A 24,043-nucleotide genomic window follows, 5' to 3' on the forward strand; every position below is an offset into this window, starting at 1 on the left:
CCCACCATTTTCCTAAATTCCATCCTTGAGGACAAGGATTTGGTGATGGGAGGGTATTGTCATGTGTTTTTCTAGTATGGCTTCCCTTAAGCTTAATTGTTAGTGAGGATATTCTTGGACGCCCCCCCATCATGCGTATGTCTGCCTAAATAGTTGAGTCAGATGGCTAGTTCATTGGTAGTAATTGCCTAACCGAGTGTCGACAGATGTCCGGGTAGGGTTGATTACTACATTAGGGTTTCCTTCTCATTTTCAGTTGCATTTAAGTTGTAAGAAGAACCCTAATTGGGTAAGTTAAGAATTAATGAAGTTATAATTTGGCTGCTACGACAGAGTTACTTATTTTCCATTCTATTTTCGTTCAATTTCATCTTCAACTGTACTAGAACAGTACAACTATATCCACGGCCAACACCACCAGAAAAACTTTCCTTATAAACAAAGATCATTACATGCGCTTTTTGCAACCCACAAAAGAAAAGTCAAACAAAATAATTAACAAGACATATCCAACAAGAAAACCATTGAAGAAACCTTAGAAATCAACTCTTTTAAATCATTCTTCAAACCAGTCTCATATCTTTTCTTCCATACATTCTTTACAGTTGCTAATAGCAGAGAAGAAACATGAAAACATTAGAAACTTAATTTAGAGAAAAACCCTAAATCCTAAACATTGGAATACCAAAACCCTGTCTCTCCACAAGTTTTTCTCTCAAATGGATGTTGACCTTTACGGTAACGCTCGGTCCTACCCGACATAGAGACCTAAAACTAAGCACAAGGTTTTATTACTCTTCTAGGTTGGATTGTTTTGCGCCTTCAATTTTAATTCTTTATATAGAGAACACAAACTTTGTCCTTGAGAAAACTCAATTTAGGAACAAGCTTTCCTAGCTAACTTGGATACTAAGCTTGCACAAGATAAAGTTTGACTAAAAATTAAACTTTACACTGGTGACTAACATTTACCACTATACTACACTGACATCCGTTAGTATTTAATGAAAACACAATGCATGCAATATTTTATCATACGCCATATTTCATTACTCAATAAATACATTTGTAGATTTGTAGAGATTTAAAAAGAGTTATGAAAATTAATAATTTTGCGAGAATTATATAGAATTGAGCAAATTTTTGTGGAGTCATGCAGAGTTGTCTAATGTCTTGCAGACATTTGTAGAGTCCTGAAGAGTTGTAAAAACAAATTTTATATGGAAATATGCATGATAGACATAAATACAAAATTTATTGTAGCTTGTTTATTATAGTAACTTCAACTAAATTAAAATAAATTAATATATACTCATCTTTAATAGGAGTCTTATAGATTGTGCATTCATGAAATAAAATAAAAGAGAGTAAAAAACATCTTTATAAAATTTTTGGAAGTCTTCCAAAATCTTGTATATTTTGCAAGACTTTTATCAAGGCAAATATATACACAAAAGTCACTCAAAATTTTGAAAATAGGTAAGTATGCAAAGTCTTTGAATTTTCAAGTTTACAACAAGTAACATAAACTTTAGAAGACCTTTTGACAATTTACAACGAATAACATAAACTTTGAAAGAGATTTTAAAAGTATACAGCCAATAACACAATACTTTGTAAATCCATTAAACTCTTTGGAAATCAATAAAAATATTTATTGAGTAAACCCCTGTAAGAAAAACTATCGGCTCGTTTTTTTTTTTTTTTTGTGGTAAAGCATATCGGCTTCTTTTAAGTGAAACTTATTTCTTCTCTACATGTTCACAAGTTTAAGGTGACGATTGACTGACTTTGCACTGATACGAGGATGTATAATTTTCCACAATGTCTTTTCCAACATTACTACTGTTGGGCACAACTGTACGTGATAGTACTATTCATGACGCAAACAAAATAAAGATCAAATGAGTGATCGGTTTTAGAAAAGAAGATTCCCACGTTTGCTATGTAAAGTAGCACTTTCATTTTCTTATCCCCGACCGCAATATTTTTCGTTCGATTTGCACACTTGGTGGTCCCTTCAGAAGCTCTCTTTTGCTTCTTCTTCTTATCATCATCATTAGTTCTTTGATCAAAAAGATGCATGCATGATAATGAAATCTAAATCTATCTGCCGATTGAGCATATGAATCCAGGCTAGGCTCTCTTTCTTTATGTTCACTATGCTTCGCTTACAAAAATAATCTTCATTTTTATGTTCACTGTGTTTCCCTAGAGTGCCTCATATTAAATTTGCACAAAAATTCTACGAGTATTAAAGAAAAAAATCAATGACTGCCCCATATAAAATATTTCACCATAGTGTTCTGTTCTTGAGAGGAACAAAATTCAAACGCAGATGTGTAGCAGGCACGACTTACCAGCCTGAACCATGTTTTTTGTTTTCTTTTTTACAAGATGCCCTTTCTTTCTTTAAAAACGACAGGAGCAAGATCGGGTCAAGCATAACATCATGTGAACTAGAGAAAAATAGGGTTCAGTCCAAAGGTGCGGTTTAGTCCAGTCCGAACCAACTAGGTACAAATTAGTCCAAATATATGGAAAGTACACTAATAGTCTTATTTTACAATTTAGTCCAAATGTTTGCATTTTAGTCCAAAATTACTCATGATGATGCCAGCAATTTTCAACAATATATATAGATAGTTAAAAAATAATTTATCTTTTGAACCGCTCGTCCAAAATTTACAAACTTTATATATTCGGAAAGCTCTTTTCGAGATCTACAAAAAGAGTACCCATGTGAATATATAATTTTCACTTTTTAAAATTTTTAATTCACAGTAGAGTATAAGTATGTACACATCGGCAAAAATACAGAAAATCCAACATTCATAATAGCCAGACTGCCACTATGGTCTGCACAGACTGACAAAGATTTCAACCAGGCCAAGCTCTAGCTGCATAAAGGATGGTGTGCATAGGATGGTTTAGTGGTCAACCTGCAACCGGGACAAAACAATAAAGCATAAGAAACCGCAGCTTGAATAAGAAGTCATAACCTTTATAACCTTTCACCAACAACCACATAAGAAACAAGCAAAAAAAACGATCATATGTAAAATATTAGTCAGTTAATAACTTAAAGAGACACAATCTATTTGTGCTTAACTGCACAAACTTAATATGACTTTAAACGATCTCAGTACAGTGGTTTATTGCACTTTACCGAAAAGGAGATTATTAAATGAACCTGATTCCACTTTCCACGGATTAATCACTAATGCTAAGGAATTATAATAAAAGAAAAGAGTTTCCACTGTCATATCATATATGTACACGGAGTTAGCTTTACATAGTATGGGTGATTACTGGTTAATTAATCGTCTTTGATAAGATCGCCTACTCTGGGGTGGATTAAAGGTAAATAAGAAAAAATCAGGTCAAAAGAAAAGCGTGGAGGAGAAGATAAAACTAAAAGGCAAACATAAGAATCTTAGGTCTTGCACCACTAAATCTGATTACAATGAAGACTAAATAGATAAATACTGCTAGTTTTATACTAAAAAAGCTTTTTCTAGGAGTCAATGTTTGTAAACCCATGATGTCGAACCATGGACTAATTAAACAAGTGCAATTCCAATACTTACACAGAACATGCAATATATCAATGAGACGGAACAATGGTCTACAACTATGTACACATCTACAAAAAACCAGAAAATTCAACATTCATACTCATGAAACAGACAATATATCGATGAGACTGGACAAGTGTACAATTACTTACGCATCTATAAAAAATTCACACAATCCACCAGCAAAACAGGTCATAAATACATGAGATAGGAAAATGGTGCACAACTATGTACACATCTACAAAAACCTAGCAAATTCAACATTAATACTCATAAAACAGGCAAATGTACAAATGTACACATACAAAAACCTAGTAAATCCAAGAATCATACTCATAAAACAGGTAATACATCCATGAGACATGACAATGGTGTACAACTATGTAAACATCCAAAAAATCCAGAAAATCCAACATTCATACCCATGAAATAGGCAATATATTCGTGAAATAAGACAAGGTGCACCAGTTTGTACACACATACAACTTGAATCTTGTACCTTAAGCACCGGTAATAACAACATAAACACCACTACATGCTTATAGCTGCAAACTACCAAGTATATATATGAAGCAAAAGTGTGAAATAATAATAATCTAAAACAAATGCATTACCAACAAATATCGACCAAAGTTTTCCTTCCTGACAAATCATTCACATGTTGCAAACAAAATTGAAACACACTGGAGTTCTATACAACTTCCACAACACAAAAAATACAATATCAACGAAAGAAAGAAGAACCATAACTTTGATACTTACAATAATCATATCATTGAACGATGCAAAGATCTGAGCAGCTTCAAAAACAAACTCACCATCATATATAACAGGTCCATGGGAACAATCTCTTCCTTGAGATCTCTAACCTTCCTCCACAACTACAAAAATCCACACACAAAAAATTAGTATGTGTAGAACTATGTGCACATTTATAATCAGCATGTGTATACCTATGTATACATGGACAATCAGTACGTGTACAACTATGTGGAAATTAATAATCAACATGTGTATACCTATGTACACATTAACTATTAACATGTGTACAACTATGTACACCAAAAACATTATTCCGACGATATTAAAATCAAAAATAATTTCAAACTAATCGATACATAGCATACTAGTATACATATATGTACAACTCTTCAGAAATCTAACAAATTCTAGCATCGATACCCACATGACATGTCATTTATTCATCACAGAGCATACTAGTGTACAAACATGTACACCTATACAAAACTCTAACTAATCCAACATCCACACTCACAAAATAGACTGTAAAATCATAAGAGAGCACGATGGTGTATAATTGTGTAGGCATCTACAAAAATACAACTAATCCAACGTCCACACGCAAAAAAACAGGTAATATATCATTGAGATAACACAATGGTGTACAACTATGTACATGTTTACAAAAATCCAACATCCATACCTACAAAACGTGCTATAACTCATCAATTTGTTCTTATTATAACATTAGCACAAGTGGGGATAGAAGCAAAAATGTTGAAGTTCCATTTCCTCCTTCAAATGGTTTTTCTCAAGCTTAATAAGCATAGTTATGATAAACCAATTTTTTTATAGTTGTAGTTTTCTGTTTATTATCCTCTTATAGAAAACAAGTTTACTATTAATTTAATACTGTAAATTTTTAGAGTACCCGTATTTACAGAAGATCAACCAGGTCTTTAAATGATCCATAAGAAGGTAAAAGAAGATAGCTGGATTAAAAGGTGAATAATCATTTAAACTAACCGGAAGAAAGGAACAATAATCATGAAAATTAACAAGTGTACAGTTACGTACACATTAAAAATGAACATATGTACAAATTATGAACATCAACAATTGAAGAAATAAAATAAAAAAGAAAGGATGATATTATTAGATGGGCAAAAAGAAAAAAGAATCGTCACAGTGTGTTGAGATCAACCTGAATCACTTCAAGTAATGTTGGATTGCAAAAAAGAAATATAATTGTTGAATCACTTCAAGAATTGAGAAGGTGCATGGTTATGCAAAATCTATGGGAACATGTCTCAAACTAAGCATTTACCTTGGAGGCATAATAGATGCATCTCTCGGAGTCATTTTTATCATCCTAACCAATATCTTCCCAACCTAACACGTACTTGGATGCAACACTCATAGTTGTCTACCTTGGTTACTCCAATTAAACCAACCGAGCACTACATTCTCCCAATATATAAACACTTGATTAAGACGTCATTTATTTAAAGTTTTATAACGCAATTCCACCTAGATAACCTATGTACTAAGACTAGGGTTGAGTCCACTTCGTTGGATCCTAGTTCCAAGACTTAATTTGTCGAAATGACTTAATTTTTCGAAATGAAATGTTTTCTTGTGGTATATATATGATTTTAAACCTAAAAAACATATCATTATAAATCAATTAATCATTTTTTTTAACTTATTAATGGTTAGCTGGAAACCAATTCCTATTAAATCTCTGGAAGATTACCACCAATTAACTTCTCAACCTCAAAAAATCTCCAATAAAGAATGGAATAAACTAACATACACCGATCTAACTCGAACCATCGTTGACAGTATAATACTATCCTTCAAACTAATAATGAAAAACATAGCTAATCAATAAAAATCATATAATAACACAAATATATGACTTACCAGTGGTAGGAATTTGTGGTACAATCTCCCCAAACTTGAGCAGTCTCACTGGCAGCATCAAAGACCGACCATTAAGATACACATCTCTTTCTCAACAAATAAGCAACAACTAGGTGAATGATAACCCCATGCTTCTTGTACTAAAGTGAATCCTTCAAATCTGTGTGTAAGGGAATTAAGACTAAATGCATGAATTGTAGACGATCAACAAAAAAACCAAAGGATTCTCCACCAGAATTCAATAAACCTCGAATAGATCTCATGCAAATTAAGAATTTCCTTAAACATGTTATTAATTTAACGGATCCAGGAACTTAAACACAAAATGAACCACAAATACAAAATTGACTGATCAGAATAAGATCTGATAACCAATGAAAATAAAAACGAATACCTAAAAGTATTGCAAAAGAAATTGTAATTAGATTTCTCACGAAATGTTAAAAACAAACTGTTAATGTAAAATTTAATTGAATTTGAATAAGATTTGAATAAAAATTTACCAGATCTGTTTGTTGTGAGTTCATCTTCGAGAGGTTCTTGGGGGTTAAGAGAGGGGGGAAAGATAGAGAAGCTTAAAATGATCTAAACCAGATCACGAATCGAGAAGAATTTTTATCAAAATCCTATAAGACATGAGCAGATGGAGAGCTCTTTCTAGAATTTCGACATATGAGACCATGAAACGGAAGATGATTATGACGGAGGAATATCCAGATTTTGTTTTATGGGTATTTTTATCATCAAAGAAAGCACATTTTGGATTAAATCGTTCAAAAATGGACCGACTCGTTCTAACATTTGGTAAATTTGGACTTCCAAGTACCAGAGTGTCCAAAGTCCAACTAATTTGGAATTAAACGTTAATTTCTACCGTGAACTATGTACAGAGAACATGTTGCGATCAATTTTGAGACTTGCATTATAATTTATTTATTTTTAGTAAGATTATAAGATTAATATTGAACATATCATCTGTAGCTGTTGTGTTGTGCCTAACACGTAGAGTTCGATCGAAATTTTCATATTAAAAATAAATAAATTAAAAGTCAGAGAAGGAGGTGACGAAGTACTAGATGGTAGAGAAAAGCCGTCGTGGAAACATTACTAATCATTTTATAATTATGCACATAGTCCACGGTCCGGCTAGTATGGTTATGGGCTCCATACTCAAAGTATGAAACCCCTCTGCAAAGATGACACCTAGTATTATTTAAAGTCTTATTTAATTAAAAACGGTTAATGAATAATTAGTTTTAACAAATTCCTATTTTTTCTGTCTTACCTATTTTAAAGAGATTCTTATTAGGATTTACTAGATTTTGCTTTTAATAAAATGATATTTTTAATTTCCTAAAGAAAAAGAAAAAAAAAGAAAATCACGTCATTCTTTCTTGGGTGAAATACAGTTGTATCCCTGTTTTTTGGGCGCATACAGATGTATCCCCGTTTTTTTCACATTTACAAATGTACTCCTGTTTTGATCGTTTTTTTGAAAAACGGCTAACGGAAAGTTAACCTCCATGTCAGCAGTAAAATCATCCAACTCACTTGCCAACTCGTCTATTCTTCCACGTAAGTTGTGTACACGTTGCTGGTCCCTTAACAATCAACAGTGCTTCAAAGAGAACTGTAATTCCAAACTCAAATTGAACTTGTGTAAGTCTCAGCCTGTGGAGAAGACAATCAATCCTTACTATTTTCAAAATTGTTCACTTATCAGGTCTAAATATCTCGTCAATAATTGCATGTTGTTCTTCATTATCATACCCACAGTTGAAGTTTTCTAAATCCTGCTCAGGGTGACACTCATCAGTTCTTCATTTGGAAGTTGTACAACATACTGATCATCCTCAATAACGCTTGTTGCCTGTGTTGCTTCAAACCAAAGTCATGATTAAATGTTTCAAATTGTTCTTCAGGTTGTTACCAGCTACACTAGACTGTGTTTGTTTGTGTAAATTGAGGAACATATACTTCTTCTTTATCTAAGTCAAGAATACTTCTTGTTTGTTGCCTGACATGGTTCTTATTCTTAGATAGTCTAGGACTTGTCCTTATAGGAATTTGCTTGGTTTTGCTCACTGGTTTCTTTGGTGTTGAAGACTTTGTTGGTGTCAAATACTTGTGTGGAATAGCTACCTCTGTTAACCCTTCAGAATCATGTGGAATGATAACTTGCATATGCAGTGTAGTCCAATTCTCATGTACTTCTGCATTATCCCAAACCTCCAAAATTCTTCTTCAGTAAGCAATGAATATGGTAACAGGGTCACTATAACATATTAAATCCCTTCCTCATTAGGCTGCAATCTAATTAGGGGCTTGATATTTTCTTTCAATTGAAGGAGATCCATATCTGTTCTAGCTAACCCTTTGAATTCAAAACTCATCACAGGTTCATAACCTTCACCTTTATGTCTCTCTTAAAAACTTATCTTCAACTTCAGGTCTGCACCAAATGAATAAACATAGTATTAGTTCAAATATACATATACAAGGATCATTTACTTCAAACTAACCTCACAAATCAATCAATTAGAGCCATATAGTCCTAACATGACCAATATTCTCAATTGAAACTTAAACTTCAAAAAAACGAAACCCTAAAATCTATTCAAAAACTTTAATCAATCCACACAATCGAAACCCAATCATCAATTACTGCAGAAACAAAACCCATATCCTTAAGAACTGAAAACCCTAAAATCAAACATTTACAAAGCAACCCAAATCAAACAAACAAACCCAAAATCGAAAAAACAGAAACCCTAGAAAAAAGTTTATCAATCGAACACACAGAAGAACCCAATGCTGTTTTTCACTTACCTTTCTCCTCCTTCTTCTTCTTCTTCTTCTCTGGTTTCTTCTTCTTTCTTCTTCTTCTTCTCTTCTTCTTCTCCTTCTTAACTTCACCATATTTACTTACTCGTTTACAAACAGAGAGTGGAAAATCGACGTTTCTATCTGAAAAAGAGAGGAACAGAGAAGGGGGAAGAGCAACAGAGAGAGGAAAAGAGGGAAGAAGAAGAAAGGGTTTACGAGATTATGACGCTTCTCTCTTCTTTTCCCCCATCTTCATCTAAAACTCTTCCATGGAATACCGTTAATTTTCATAGAGATGTGTTGAAATTCAGATCTATGGTCATCACACATCCACGTGTTGCGTTTCTGGTCCAGCAAGCCCACACGTGTTGGCGGAGAAAACAAAGTATCTACACGTGTTGGCGGAGAAACCATAGTAACTTAGTCGATACCATCAGATATCTTAGGGATCTCCTTGACCTAGATGTGTGTCCGAGATCTGTGACACGTAATACTTAATTATAAACAAACATGTGGCCTCATTTTCACAAATACGTGGCATCATTTTCTCATCTCGGTCAAGATAAATTGACATATGACCGAGAAATTGACTTTTTTAACGTTTTTGGATGAAAAACATCCAACAGAGGCATATTTGTAAATTGGAAAAAAACGGGGGTACATAGTTAAGTCGGGTGTAAATATAGGGGTACATCTGTTTATAACCCTTCTTTCTTTAGGCTGTGTTACTTTTTAGTACTAGAGATTAATGGATTCTTCATCTGTTGCTGCAATGGACGTTGAAGGAGCTTGATAACATGTCTCTTAATGACATTCTTCTTGCTTCCAGACAACTCGATGACCAATCCCGTATATAAATGATGAATCAAGGAGATTAGCTCATGACATAGAGACGTGTAAGGAGGATATCAAAGTTAACAACGAGAATATTAAGCATTTGTTTTGCCAATTACTCACGCAAATAGGTTTGCAAAAATAGGAATCAAACAACCCAAAGGAGTTCTATTGTTCGGACTTCCAGGCTAGGCATTGATGGCCCATGCATGTGCAGCATAAACAAATGCAACTTTTTGAAGCTAGCAGGTCCTCAATTGGTTCAGATGTTCATGGGTCACGGAGCTAAACTTTTCCGTGATGCTTTTAAACCTGTGAAGGAGAAAGCCCCTTGCATCAACTCTATCGATGAGATTGGCACAGTGTTGCAGACGTTGTCAATAACAAGCCTAAGCCTGAACAAATAGGAAAATAGATTACTAAATGAAATACATTGGAAAGAAACAGGCCATTTCTCCACCATTAGCCCTTGAAATCATAAATATGCATAATATTTACATTAGAAATAACATCGACGTAATATTAGAGAAGAGAATGAATGGAATTTTGTAAAACTGAAAAACATACGAGATACAGAGGAATGTCGCACAAATTATAATGATTGAGATCCATTACAGCAGCAACAAAAAAACAAAATGTATCATCCCTTCCGGCTCGAGTTCCCATTGACCATCATTGCATTGATCTAAATTATTGCTATTTTGATCGACTACTTGGTCTGGAAACTGGATTTAGATTAAAATCTCACTAATTAGTACATTTTTTTCCCGCCATCGATTTCGGGTCCAGATCGTCTGTGCCACTGCTTGTGTGTGCCCTATGTGCCACATCAATAGAATGACGCCACATCATTCCTCTCATTAACCATGACTAACTAACTAACTAGATTTTCTATATATAACAGCAGTCATTTAGGAAAGATAATCAATTATGGACTAAAAAAGAGATTACCAGTATATAGAAAATCTAGTTAGTTAGTTAGTCATGGTTAATGAGAGGAATGATGTGGCGTCATTCTATTGGTGTGGCACATAGGGCACACACAAACAGTGGTACAGACGATCTCGACCCATCGATTTCACAAGTATTACTGTTTTTAACAAAGAAGAAGAGTAAGAGACGCTGTTCTCTAGGGCTAAAACTGATCATGTTTAGAAATGATTTTCTAAATTATTTCTTATTATTATAAAATTTCTTTTATTTTTGTCTCTTTGGGAAATCAAAAATATAATTTTATTAAAAGCAAAATCTATTAAATCCTATACGTGGAGATTAGTTTATTAATGTGGTTTGAACCACCGTTGATTAAGGAATATATCTTGTGTTGGGTTTTGGCAGGTTCCATGGAAATGTACTTCAGAAGTAGGGTGTCATCTACGAGAACTAGTAAAAGTAAGTCGCTCGAGGATGATTCTTGGAGGTCGACTATGTAAATAAACAAATTAAATAGTGTTCGGTGCTTGGAAACTCTCGAAAAGTTATCGTTAAAACAAGCCTGATACAGTGCGGTATGGTTTATTAGAATGGCGGTATTGTAATAGGGCAAAAAGGGTCATTACATGATAATTCAAGTATCTTTTTTCAAAAAAAAATTAGAAATGACAAATTAACCCTCATAATTGATAATTTTGTTTAGTGATGATAATCAAGTTTAGTGTTAATGATTAATTTTACTTATATGAACTCAAAATCAAAACCAAAATCATATTTTTAGAGTTAAAAAAAAAGTTTAGAGGAGAAGGTCAATCTCAATCAATTGAAGAAATTAACCAACAAAATGAAGAACCAGGACCTGAAAATGACCGTGTATACTTCTAAATTAGTCCCAACTAGCTTTTTGTTGCTCAAAGTTATCTAAAGTACATAAAAATTCAATTTTTTTACATTTTCAGAGCTAATTATGGTTGGAATTTTGCTCATAACCAACCGTAAATCGAAGTTACGGTTCGTAAAAGATGAACTACCAACCGTAACTGGTTAAATTTGAAGAAAACCCAATCGTAAAACCAGTTACGGTTGGTAACTAAACGCTCGATACGAACCGTAACTGAGTTACGGTTGGTAACCAAATGCTCGATACCAACCGTAACTGAGTTACGGTTCGTAAACTAAAATGGTTACCAACCGTAACTGAAGAAAATTCTCAGATATAAGAACATACGGTTGGTAATTGAACTATTACAAACCGTAACAACATCAAAATTTCCAGTTATGGTTCGTAATTGAGTTAAAATCAACCGTAACTCACATAAACCCAGAAATTTCAATTTTCATCGAAAACCCTAATTTTTGATAGAAATTAAACTTAAATCGAACAAAATAAACTAAATTGTAACTGGGTTTTCAAAACATACCTCATATAAATCATTACACCACACTTGATTAATTTTCGAATCATCGATTAGTCGAAGACGATGAAATTTTGAGTTTTAATGGAGGTTACGGTTGATGGGAGGAGGAGAAGAGAAGAAGAAAGAAAACAAATTTTCAATTTAGCTTTGATTTAGGTTAAAAAATGGGGAGGGTAATCTAGTCAATTTACACCCCCTATAGGACATCCCCTAACCAAATAGAGGACATTACTATCACACTGTCGCCCCTCTAATAAACCATGCCGCCCCTATAACAGGCTTGCTTTAAAAAGTTGTCGGGCTAATTAACTATTTGATCCTAGTTTGTTTTTCCCGGAGCGCTTCGGGTCGGTCGGGGGATTTCTTTTGCAGCTTTGATCCGCTGCGGTGAATGATTAATCCCGCTGTTGCTTGTGAAAACCGTCTCTCATATGATTTTTAGCACCAAATTAGGCCGGTTCCTATCGAGGGTGGTATAAAAGTTGTTTTGCCATACCACAAACTAGTTTCCCCACTATGGTAAAACTGGCAAATTCTAATAAATTAGTATATATTATTATGTTTTGTGGGACTCTTATTAATAAAAAATCCGTTTGTTTAGGTTTGGTGAGTCTTTATTAAAATTTTGGGATTATATAATATTTTGCGGGACTCTTTTACCTGGCGTCATCAGGGCACCGAAAGAATTATGAGCGACTAATAAGACAAAATAGGGTCACCCAAAATTAAAATAAAGCCACCCCTTATCTCATTTTTTTTAAATGTCTAAAATGCCATCCATAATCGGCAGACAATACTACAATCGGTAGTTTATATTGATGTATGTTGGTTTGTGTTACGAAAATTATAATCGACAGTTAAAAAAGTAATTTCGTGATGTTAATTTGCTACCGATTATAATAGTAGCCCCAAATTCAAAATTTTCAAAAACCAATGGAATTTTGAATTTCTCTATATGCACAATCGGTAGTTTCGTGATGTTTATTATCTATCGATTGTACAAACGGTAGTCTCGTGATGTTCTTTCATCTACCGATTGTGTTAGTTGCCCCATATTCGAAATCTTCAAAAACCAATGGAATTTTGAATTTCTCTATTTGCACAATCGGTTGTTTCGTGATGTTTATTATCTACCGGTTGTACAATCGGTAGTCTGGTGATGTTCTTTTATCTACCGATTGTGGTAGTTGCCCAAATTCGAGATTTTCAAAAACCAATGGAATTTTGAATTTCTCTATTTGCAATATCGGTTGTTTCGTGATGTTTATTATCTACCGATTGTACACTCGGTAGTCTGGTGATGTTCTTTTATCTACCGATTGTGGTAGTTTCCCCAAATTCGAAATTTTCAAAAACCAATGGAATTTTGGATTTCTCAACGAAGAGAAGAACATAGTCACAATTGGTAGATAAAAAAAAATACTAAACTACCGAGTATGAAGGGACATATAAGTATTTTCAACCTATTTTGTCTTATTTAGTCGCCCCTAATTCTTTCGGGGTCGCCCCTAATGACGCCAGACTCTTTTATAATAAAATCTGTTATAAAAACTAAAAAGTAGGAGAGAAGGAAAAAATAGAACACTAAAATATTACTCAGCGATAGACATTAGATCGCTAGCGGTGCATACTAGCTCGCCCGGTCGAGACTCGACTGCTCAGTAACTACTCGACCTGGCCTGGCTAAATGGCAAATTTTCCACTTAGCGAGACCAATTTGTCAGTCAACCAGCTCCATAATGGGTGTAAAAATGACAAACTATAAAGTTTGCCATGCCCATAGGAACCGGCCTTAACACGTTCTAAATTGACTTTTAGAGTCAACTTAACGGCAGTATTCTAAAGGACTTCGCAGGAGAGGAGACTGTTGGGAGGTGTAGAATCACTCTAAAGCAACAATTGTCAAACCAAAAACAATTATTACAAGTGATGTATAATAACATAAAAATATGTCATCTGTTGCAGATTCAAGCTGCCAAGAAAACGGAAAATAATAGAGAAACCCTTTGCTTTTAGTTGCTTTTACACATTTAATGATGAGTTCTATAATAATAATCCATATATCTACACGAATGAAAATCTCCCTTTTGGATGATTTAGAACCAAGTGGCTATATCAATTCTCATTCAATAAGAGCTAGTATTATGGTGCTCTCCATCCCTTTCCTATCCCTCACTATATCTCAAAAGCTCCAAAAACCATCTACTATAGTCTCCCATATCCCTACATGTGTAGGGATATCCAATCCTTTTCCTATATGGAGGATCACATCTGATCCGATTGTGGGGAAGAGAAATCACACGGCTACTCAGTTGCCGTATGAATTTACACTTTACGGTTACTCAGTAGCCGTAGCATTTTACATGGCTACTGAGTTTCCGTATCTGGTTTTTAAAGTTTTACCCTAAAACTTTCTTTTTTCACTCTTTTTTTTTACTAAAACTCTTTTTTTACCTATTATATCTCTTTTTTACCTATTATATATCATTTTTTACTTTAAAATATCCTTTTTTACCTAAACAAATATATTCTTATTGGAAAAAAAACTGGGAAAAAAAACGGCAACTGAGTAGCCGTATGGCACTATTCATACGGCTACTGAGTTTCTGTATCGTGTAGGGAAGAAAAGAAAGGACACCATAATGAGGTTGCCTTCCTTGTGCTATCCCTTCCCTACATTTGAGGGATAGGGAAGGGATGGAAGGCACCATAGTGCTAGCTCTAAGTTGTTGTTGAAAATTAACTCCTGAGTTGATAAATTTCAAATGTTCTTGATCTCTCTGGCGTATTGAAAACGTTCATCTGTAGAGTAAAGATCCTCACTTTGTCTACATCATTGGTTGGGTTTGTATACTGGGGGTGTTTGAATCTAACTCATGAGATGCGGATGGATTCATGTTCCTTGTCCAAGGCATGACATGACTGTGTTTTTTTCCTTCGCAGGTTGTGATGAATGCAGTTGGATCATTCAATAACCTTTCGATATACAGTGTTAGGGAAAGAAAGTTCTTTCGAAAAGGATAACCTGAATAGGTAATGATGTATCATTATAAGTTTATAACGGTACAAGTTATAGAACCGACAGAGCAAAGAATATAAGAGGGAAGTTGAGTATCAACATTGGAAATGGATTTCCTTTCACGACTTTTTGTCCGTATTTTCTCCAATGGAATCCATCCCCGGTGATCTCTGCATCTGGTGTCCCTTGCAATACGACTCGAGGCCCTTGTACACCTTGTGATATCATGCCCGCGTCACTAGACTGACTTCCTTGAAAGAAAGAACCAAAGCAGCGAGTGAACATCAAAAGTGGGGGTGCACAGTGGATTTTCCAAGACAACGCACTTACAATAAACTACAATCTGACAAAGTTACTGAAGTTTTTTAACCACCACGTAGATTCTAACCGATGCTGCACAACAGTATGGTTTTGCACTCAGTAAATTCTGTTTCTTGATCACTTCAGTATAATCCGCTTGAAACAAGCATTTCTTAAAATTCTTACCTTCGCTTGTATTTAGGTTCATCATCCACTGCATTGATTCTTCTGATTGCTTCATAGAATCACCACTCAGACCATACGAACTTTCAGGAGTTCCAAGACCAGTCCTGTTAAAAGCTCCACCGGTGGTTGTGACATAATTGTAAGAAAATGGAGCTTTAGATGTATAAGAAAATGGATTATATATAATCGAATGGCACTTCGACTATCCGTCAAATGATCTTTCAACCTCTTTTTTACAGGACAATTCGGATGCGTGCACTTGTAGTAACTTCGTGGGTACTCGCTTCCTTTCACTTGTTTTTGCCCATATTTTCTCCAAGTATATCCATCATAAGAAGGTCTATCTCCACTTACTGTTGGCATCAAATCCTTTGGATTCTCTTTGGATTTCCGCAGTGCCATCCTTGAGGGATCATTGATCTGGTTAATTCTGACAGGCAGCGAGGGAAATTCTTGACGAATATCTGAAGTAACTGGAGTTTGGAAATGGTGTTTGGTTCGGCTTGCGCTTTGAACATAAGCTTGCACCTGAACTGTTGCTTGTTGGTTACTGATATTAAAATTTCCCTGATCAAAACAAAATGAACAAGCATGCTTTAAACTTCAAAGACTCAAAAATGAGAAAGAACTACTTTTTCCATTTATTTGAAGAACTCAAACTAAAGCGAATAACGAATAGAAACCAAATGGACAACTACTCACACACACCAAATAATGCTGATTTTAACATTAGTTAGATATATTATACTGACCGAACTTGCCAATTGAGAAGCAGTTGTTCTTGAAACAAGTTTCGCCAGTGGTTTAAATACCACAGAAGATTTGATTTCCAGTTTGAAGGAATAAGCTGCAGTTCCAGATGCCTCGTCCTGAAAAAAAAATCAAAATCAAGACATTCAAGGAGATTACACATCATAAATAGAAGCAATTATGATAGGAAACGAGAACGATCTACATTATCAAACCCCCACCTGAGATGAACCAGCAGCAGTCGAAGCCAAACTTTCTGCGGGTTTGATCCTCAGAGTCTTGGGTTTAATTGGAGCTGTTTCACAAATTGAATTAGGTGACAATGATGTGCTAATTGCACCCGTAAGGAGTGCAGAGAAAGACTGGAACTTTGAGCAAGTGGGTCTTGAAGCTTTTGGTTTAGCTAGAACCATCTTATTACTTTCTGTGTCTTTATCATCCATTTAACGATCACATATAGAGTGGCAATCTTCAAATTTCCATTTCATGGCGACTTTACTAAGAAATACGATCAACTTGCCACCATCTGTACTTGTTTTGTCTCAATTGCTACATGTTGAGATGGAGAAGATGTTAATTTTAGGAATTGGGGTGAGGGAGCAGTTGAAAAAGAATGATCTTACATTGTAAGTTACCACCTCAAATACTTACTTTTGGTTGCATATACTCGAGAACTAGCAAGTTGACCTCAAAGTTGGTTACTTGAGAACTGCCAAACATGCCATATCAGATAGGTTACAGCAGTAATGAGGACAAGGAAACCACAAAAGCTTATAGGAGACCTCAATGACAGAAGAACAAAATAAATCAAAGGAAGCAATCATAGTAAAAAATTTAACACACTATCCACAGATTACTGTGCTGTTACATATACCAATACCATGTCATTTTGATTGCTACATGATAAATTAAGTTTCGCAAATTCCTGTAATGACATGGAGCATTCATTCTTCTGCTAGTGATATCAAGTAGTTCTCGTATTAGATTTTCCCAAATGCCATCAACACTGACCATGAACATCTTATTAGTATGACAGTTGCCATTGTACACTTCTTTTGACCATTACATTTGAAATTGGATCAACACCACCACACACTACCAATGACTTTGAACTCTAATTTGGATATCATTGCGTCGATGTCCTCACCAAGCTTGGAGCACACTCAGTTATTCTCCCCGGCATTTGCATTTCAAAAGCACAAGGGATACTCTCATCCAACTGCGCAGGTAGATTCAAGCTCTATATCCTCTGATTCTAACATATCCTCTTCTTGGTGAATATTTTCAGTTGCATCATAAACACGCCATAATTGTCCCATATTAAAATTCACTTCAAATCCGGTCAATTCAAAATTGCCCTTACTATTTTACATCTGACCACCTCTTTCTCATCTCTGGACAAAATCGAACTATACAGTTCAAATCACAATTAGCGGCACAACCTTATCAAGGAAGAAAGGAGGAACTTCGCTGCAAGCAGCAAAAAGACATGAGAATCTAACAAACAAAGCACTGGCAAACAGTAATAGATTCAAACACATCATAAGTATGAAACACACACTTAATAAATCCAAATCTAACATCAATTTCAACACAAATTGATGCGTTTTGAAAAAAACCATAAAATCACCTAGAAGAGGACCAGAGGACTAACCTAATAGGAATGTAAGTCAGGTTTTTATTAGTTGACTTTTGTCTTGTCAATTATGATTGACTTTGTCCGTAATCAGACAGTATTAATACTGTCTGAATATTAACTTTCTTGATATCTTGAATAATAATATCATCTTCTTCTTCTCTCTTTACAAAGCCTTTCATTCATGATTATCATGAGAACCTTATAGTTCTTATGGTATCAGAGCAATAAAGATCTTGATCCTTACAGCTTCAATAATTCATTCAAAAATTTTCAAGCTTCGTTTTAAACAATTTTCTCAATAAATCAATTTTAGGGTTCATCTTGGAATCTTTGAAAAATACAAGAAATTTTCTCAACACAAATTTTTTTTAGGGCTCATCTGAAATTTGTTTATGGTAACAACAAGATCTGGAAATACTACAAGTACGGTAATCATCAACAACAATACAAATTCTAATACGTCTGATTCAAGTCAAGAAATTTTACACACATGAATAATGTCTGCTTCCGTTGGTACTGGTAATTCATGTTCTCTTCCTTTCACCAATATAATGAATTTTATTTCAATGAAATTAGATGGCTCAAATTATTTGTTATGGCGTGATCAATTTGTGGGTCTTTTAGTTTCAACTGATCACTATGGATATGTTAATGGTGATCTAGTAGAACCACCACATAAGATTACTACGGATGGTGTTGAAAGTATTAATCCTGAATGGGTGTCTTGGAGAAAGTTAGATCGTTTCGTATCAACTTGCCTTAAGGCTACTTTTACTCCAACTATAAGTGGTGATGTTCTTGGTCTTAGTACTGCTAAAAAAATTTGGGATTTTCTTCCTACTAGCTTTAGAACACAGTTTCTTGCTAGGAAAAATATGCTTAGGACTCAATTACATGGAATTAAGAAAGCAAATCAGTCAGTTGTGGTTTATCTTCAAAAGATTAAGACTATTGTCGATTCTTTAGCAGCAATTGGAGAAAAAGTGAGTGATGCTGATTTGATGATGTTTATCATGAATGGATTGAGTAGTGACTATGATATGTTTGTGGTGTCTTCACAAAATAGGGATACACCATATACTTTTGGAGAATTAAAGGCAAAACTACTTTCACATGAGCAGTTTCTTCTAGAAAGGAAACAACAACATACTAGTGTTTATGATGAGCAGAGTTCTAGTGCTTTGTATGCCAGAAATGGTTATACTGATTACAATACTAATAGAAGAAATGGTGGTGCAAATAAATCTGGAAATGGTAGTAACTATAAGAATAGTCAATATCAGCATGGTTCAAGTTCTAATTCTTCTAATGGATCTACTTCAAATGGTGATAAAAGACCATATGTTGATTATTCTAAGATGTTCTGTCAAATTTGCAAGAAGAATGGCTATATTGCTACAAGGTGCTTTTTTAGATATCATCCACCTCCAACTGGAAACTCCAATAATATAACTCAAGCAAATTTTGCCACTTCTGATAATTAAGTTCAGTATCACAATGATAATGCCTTTTCTTCTGGTCCATCTCCACATGCTTTTACCAGTCTGAATGTTCATAATGCTTCAATCAATGATGATCCGTCTTCTTCAAACACAGTTTGGGTAAATGATAGTGGTGTTTCAACTCATATGACAGGTGACAAGACTTTGTTGCAGAATACTTCTTCTTATAAAGGCAAGGACAATGTGATGATTGGCAATGGTAAGTCTCTACCCATTTCTCTTACTGGTAGTGCTATCATAATACACCACAGGCTAGTTTCAAATTGCAAAATGTATTACATGTGCTAGCTATGAAACATAACTTACTCTCAGTTGCTAAGTTTACTAGAGACAATGCATGTTATATCACTTTTGATCCTCTAGGCTATGAAATAAGGGATTTATATAGTCATACACTACTAACTAGGGGTAAGATGGTAAACAATATGTATCCTATTACATCAACTATGATGCAATGTGCCTTTTCTTCACTTGTTGCTTCTCCTAAAGTCTGGCATGATAGATTGGGTCATCCTTCATCCAAGATAGTTCAACAACTACATACTCATAAAAATATCATTGTTCAGTCTTCAAATTCTTCATCTATTTGTGATCCTTGTCAATTAGCGAAAAGTAAGAGACTTCCCTTTGTACTGTCATCTTCTCATGCTTATTCTCCTCTTGATCTTATCCATTGTAATGAATGGGGTCCTGCTCCAGTTGATTCCTTAATGGGATATAAATACTACATTCTTTTTATTGATGATTTTAGTAGGTTTAATTGGATTTATCCCATGCAACTCAAGAGTGAAGCTTTACAATGTTTTAAACACTTTCAGAATCTTACTGAGAATTTCTTTCACATAAAAATTAAAGCTTTTCAAACTGATGGTGCAAGTGAGTTGGTCAAAGGTTCTTTTAAAGGATTTTTAGAACTTTCTGGTATTCAATTGAGAATTTCATGTCCAAAAACTCCAGAACAGAATGGTCTAGCTGAAAGAAAGCATAGACACATTACTGAAATGGGCAATTCTCTTCTTTTTAATGCTTCTTGTCCTAAAAATTGCTGATATACCTATCTTATAAATAGAACTCCTTCTCCTGTTCTTCAAAATCAATCTCCTTTTCAAGTTTTGTACGATACCATTCCAGATTATTCTATGTTAAGAGTTTGTGGGTGTGTTTGCTATCCTTTCTTGGGTCATTCAAGAGTTGATAAATTGTCACCAAAGTTTGCTAAATGTATCTTTCTTGGTTACAGTATATTTCATAAGGGTTATAAATGTTATAATCCTCTTTCTAAAAAGACATATATTTCAAGACATGTAACCTTTTCTGAAACAAAATTCTATTTTTCTTCTGAAAACTCTATCTTTGTTCCTTTGGTCAATACTTTACAATCTTCTTCTTCTACTTCTACTTCTTTGTCTTGTGACTCCCCTGTTACAGAATCTTCTCCTTTAGTTCAACCTTCAACTTCTACAATTGTAACTAGATCTCACAGGGGTATTTTCAAACCAAACACTTTTCCTGATCATGTTTCTTATGCATCTGTCAAATATCCTTTGCCTTATGCTTTTGTTTCTTTGCTCAATACCCCTTCTGAACCAAAGAATTTTAAAGAAGCAACTCAAATTCCAGAATGGAAATTTTCTATGACAGATGAGAATGATGCTTTACAAAGGAATGGTACATGGGATTTAGTTGATCCTGAACCAGACATGAATATACTCGGATGTAAATGGGTTTATAGAGTCAAGCTTAAATCTGATGGTATTGTTGATAGATGTAAATCTAGATTGGTAGATCAGGGGTACAATCAGCAAGATGGAGTTGATTATGGTGAAATATTTAGTCCAGTGGTAAAATCAACTACAGATAGAGTGGTGTTATGTATTGCTATTACAAGAGGATGGTCAATTAGACGATGAGATATGTCAAATGCATTTTTGCATGGTGACTTGACTGAAAATGTGTACATGAAACAACCTCCTGGTTTGTTAGTGCAGAGTTTCCTAATAAAGTATATCATTTGAAGAAGAGTTTATATGGTCTAAAGCAGGCACCAAGAGCATGGTTCCAAAAATTCAGTTCTGCATTGCTTTCTTATGGATTTGTTAAAACAATTTCAGATTTTTCTTTGTTTGTGTATGTTGTTGGGTCATAAATGATGGTGTTACTTCTTTATGTTGATGATATTCTATTAACTGGTACTTCAGATTCATTGCTTGATCATCTAGTACATTTTTTGAGTTCTCAATTTGCAATGAAACAATTGGGAGATCTGAATTATTTTTTAGGTATAGAAGCAAGTAGGACTTCAACTAAGGTTTTATTGACACAAAAGAAATACACTCTAGAGTTACTTCATCATGCTCATATGACAGAATGTAGTCCTTGTAGTACTCCTGTGGCTAAAGGACCTAGAGTATCTATCAGTGACGGTACTTTATTACAAGATGTGTCAGCTTATAGGACTATTGTTGGAAAGTTACAGTATCTGTGTTTAACCAGGCCTGATATATGTTTTAGTGTTAATTATGTGAGCCAATTTATGCATGCTCCAACAGATGTTCATCTGTCATTGGTAAAAAGACTTCAAAGGTACTTAAAGGAAACTATTGGTTGTGGTATTACTCTCAGAAAGGGTGACATTAAAGAGTTAAGGGCTTATATTAATTCTGACTGGGGAAGCTGTCCTGAGACTGCTAGATCCACTTGTGGTTATGCTATATTTTTAGGGGATTCTTTAATTTCTTGGTCTAGTAAAAAGCAGCAAACTGTATCAAGGTCTACTGCTGAAGCTGAATATGAAAGTTTATCTGTGGCCACAGCTGAGTTAGAGTGGTTGTCTTCATTATTATCTGAACTTCATATAAGTTTGAAATTACCCATTACACTTTACTGTGATAATATCAGTGCAATTTATTTAACTGCTAATCCAATTTCTCACTCCAGGGCCAAGCATATAAAAATACATTTTCATGTGGTCACAGAGTTGGTGGCTAGTGGTTGATGAGTGCTAAAAAGTGCATATTTCTATATATTTTTATTGGCATTTAACTCATCTTTTGTGCATTAATTCTACATTTTATCCCATATTCTGTGTTTTCGTTGTTTTCAAGAATAAATACTTTTCTTAATTAATTTTGCATTTTTAGGTACTAAATATGGTTATCTCACGGAGCGAAAAGAGCAAAGGAACGGCAAAGACTCCCGCTAGGAGGAAGCGAAGAATGATGTTTGCAAGAGCCGGATCAATTGGAAGTGGGCTTGAAGAGGAAGAATTGTTCTTAAAGAAGATATGGGCTTGGCATACCCAAGGCCCAAAACCCTTACCCAAATCCATTTCCATTATCCATACCCATTTCCATGAGAGCCGTCAGATTGGATCCATCTTGTCATCCAACGGTCGCTTCATCATTGTGCATCAAAGTCTGAACCTCCTGTCAAACACCATAGTACCTAACTCCATCTGAAGCCGTCAATTTTGTTGTATCTCATAATCCAACGGTCGCTACATACCTCTCCATCGTAGCCGTTCGATTCAATTAGTAAGTGATTATCCAACGGATCTCCTCGCTGCGCATCAACTTCAGATGATCCCGCCTCACACCCTAGCATCAGAAACCTATACCCTCAACCAAACGAACCCTAATCCCATTTCCATCGAGTTTTTCCCCTCTCTTTTTCCCAAATTCTCTGCAACAGCCATCCCCCAACAGACCTGCAACTTCTTCCACCTTCATCTCGAACACCACCACTACCACCTTCCCCCGAAAAACTCAGTATTACATCACCACCCTTGTCTCTTCCTTTCTCGTCTGTAGCATCGAGTCCTGATGCTACAAACTCGACAGTGAGAGAAGCTAGGGTTCACAGAAGTCTAGGGCTAGGCCAACAGCGCAACAAGAGCTAGAGGAGGAGCAGTAGAACATCAACAGGGCATGGGTCGAGCAGAATTCACACATGGGTGAGAGAATTTGATTTTCCCCAAATCAATTTAGGGTTTTCAAAATTAGGGTTTTTAGAAATTAGGGATTTGATGTAAGCTATAAATAGAAACTGATGTAGAATGTTTAAACTGTTCTTGGGTCATCCGAGATACCCCCTAATTGGGTTAATTTCATGTTTAAACTGTTCTTGGTTCCCCGGCAGCGGCGCCAAAAACTTGGTGGCTCTCTAAAAGAGTCACAGAAATTATAACCGCAAGTGCACGGCGTCGAAAGTGGCAAATGTGCAAGTACGGGTCGAATCCACAGGGACTTGGCTGTGCTGTTTTGAAGATTTCTTAGCCATCTTGCATTTCATTCTAGTCCATTTGCATCATTGCATCATTATCTGCATCAGCATCTTGCATCTGCATTGCATTCCTGCATCTTAGTGTAACTTGCATAACCATTGCATTTGCA

General features: G+C 35.0%; 2 protein-coding genes and 1 long non-coding RNA gene across 6 annotated transcripts; 1 reads left to right on the forward strand and 2 right to left on the reverse strand.

Annotated features, from left to right (window-relative positions):
- Positions 1-2,847: 2,847 nt before the first annotated feature.
- On the reverse strand, positions 2,848-6,377 carry LOC113343813. Its single transcript, XR_003357429.1, has 3 exons — positions 6,246-6,377; positions 4,341-4,459; positions 2,848-2,942 (listed from the first exon to the last, which is right to left on the reverse strand). It is a non-coding gene; the product is annotated as an uncharacterized LOC113343813 (long non-coding RNA).
- An 8,891-nt stretch (positions 6,378-15,268) lies between these two features.
- On the reverse strand, positions 15,269-18,098 carry LOC113343833 (probable WRKY transcription factor 4). 4 transcript variants are annotated; one of them, XR_003357434.1, is made up of 5 exons: positions 17,163-18,098; positions 16,733-17,060; positions 16,514-16,630; positions 15,762-16,328; positions 15,269-15,668 (listed from the first exon to the last, which is right to left on the reverse strand). XR_003357434.1 is itself a non-coding variant. In XM_026587948.1 (5 exons), the coding sequence occupies exons 3-5, from the start codon at positions 16,952-16,954 to the stop codon at positions 15,828-15,830; spliced, it is 840 nt and encodes a 279-aa protein (XP_026443733.1). In that variant the 5' UTR covers positions 16,955-17,060; positions 17,163-17,220; positions 17,392-18,098; the 3' UTR covers positions 15,269-15,827. The 4 variants fall into 4 exon arrangements, 3 of the variants coding, with proteins under 3 accessions (XP_026443733.1, XP_026443734.1, XP_026443732.1); XM_026587948.1 differs by having other exon boundaries at positions 15,269-16,328; positions 17,163-17,220; positions 17,392-18,098; XM_026587949.1 differs by having other exon boundaries at positions 15,269-16,328; positions 16,733-16,806; positions 16,933-17,060.
- Positions 18,099-21,801: 3,703 nt separating this feature from the next.
- On the forward strand, positions 21,802-22,647 carry LOC113343817 (uncharacterized mitochondrial protein AtMg00810-like). The gene has a single exon (XM_026587937.1). It carries the CDS (start codon positions 21,802-21,804, stop codon positions 22,645-22,647), a length of 846 nt encoding a protein of 281 aa, XP_026443722.1.
- Positions 22,648-24,043: the final 1,396 nt, after the last annotated feature.

The sequence above is a fragment of the Papaver somniferum genome, unplaced genomic scaffold, assembly GCF_003573695.1.
Source record: "Papaver somniferum cultivar HN1 unplaced genomic scaffold, ASM357369v1 unplaced-scaffold_67, whole genome shotgun sequence".
Taxonomy (NCBI): domain Eukaryota; kingdom Viridiplantae; phylum Streptophyta; class Magnoliopsida; order Ranunculales; family Papaveraceae; genus Papaver; species Papaver somniferum.

Excerpts from the sequence above, each read along its gene's own strand:
- LOC113343833 (XM_026587948.1), bottom strand. The coding sequence starts at position 16,954 with ATGGATGATAAAGACACAGAAAGTAATAAGATGGTTCTAGCTAAACCA. Across the intron at positions 16,631-16,732 it reads CTGCTGCTGGTTCATCTCAG|GACGAGGCATCTGGAACTGC; the intron begins GTGGGGGTTTGA and ends TTTTTTTTTCAG. Across the intron at positions 16,329-16,513 it reads CTTCTCAATTGGCAAGTTCG|GGAAATTTTAATATCAGTAA; the intron begins GTCAGTATAATA and ends TGTTTTGATCAG.
- LOC113343817 (XM_026587937.1), top strand. The coding sequence starts at position 21,802 with ATGGTGTTACTTCTTTATGTTGATGATATTCTATTAACTGGTACTTCA.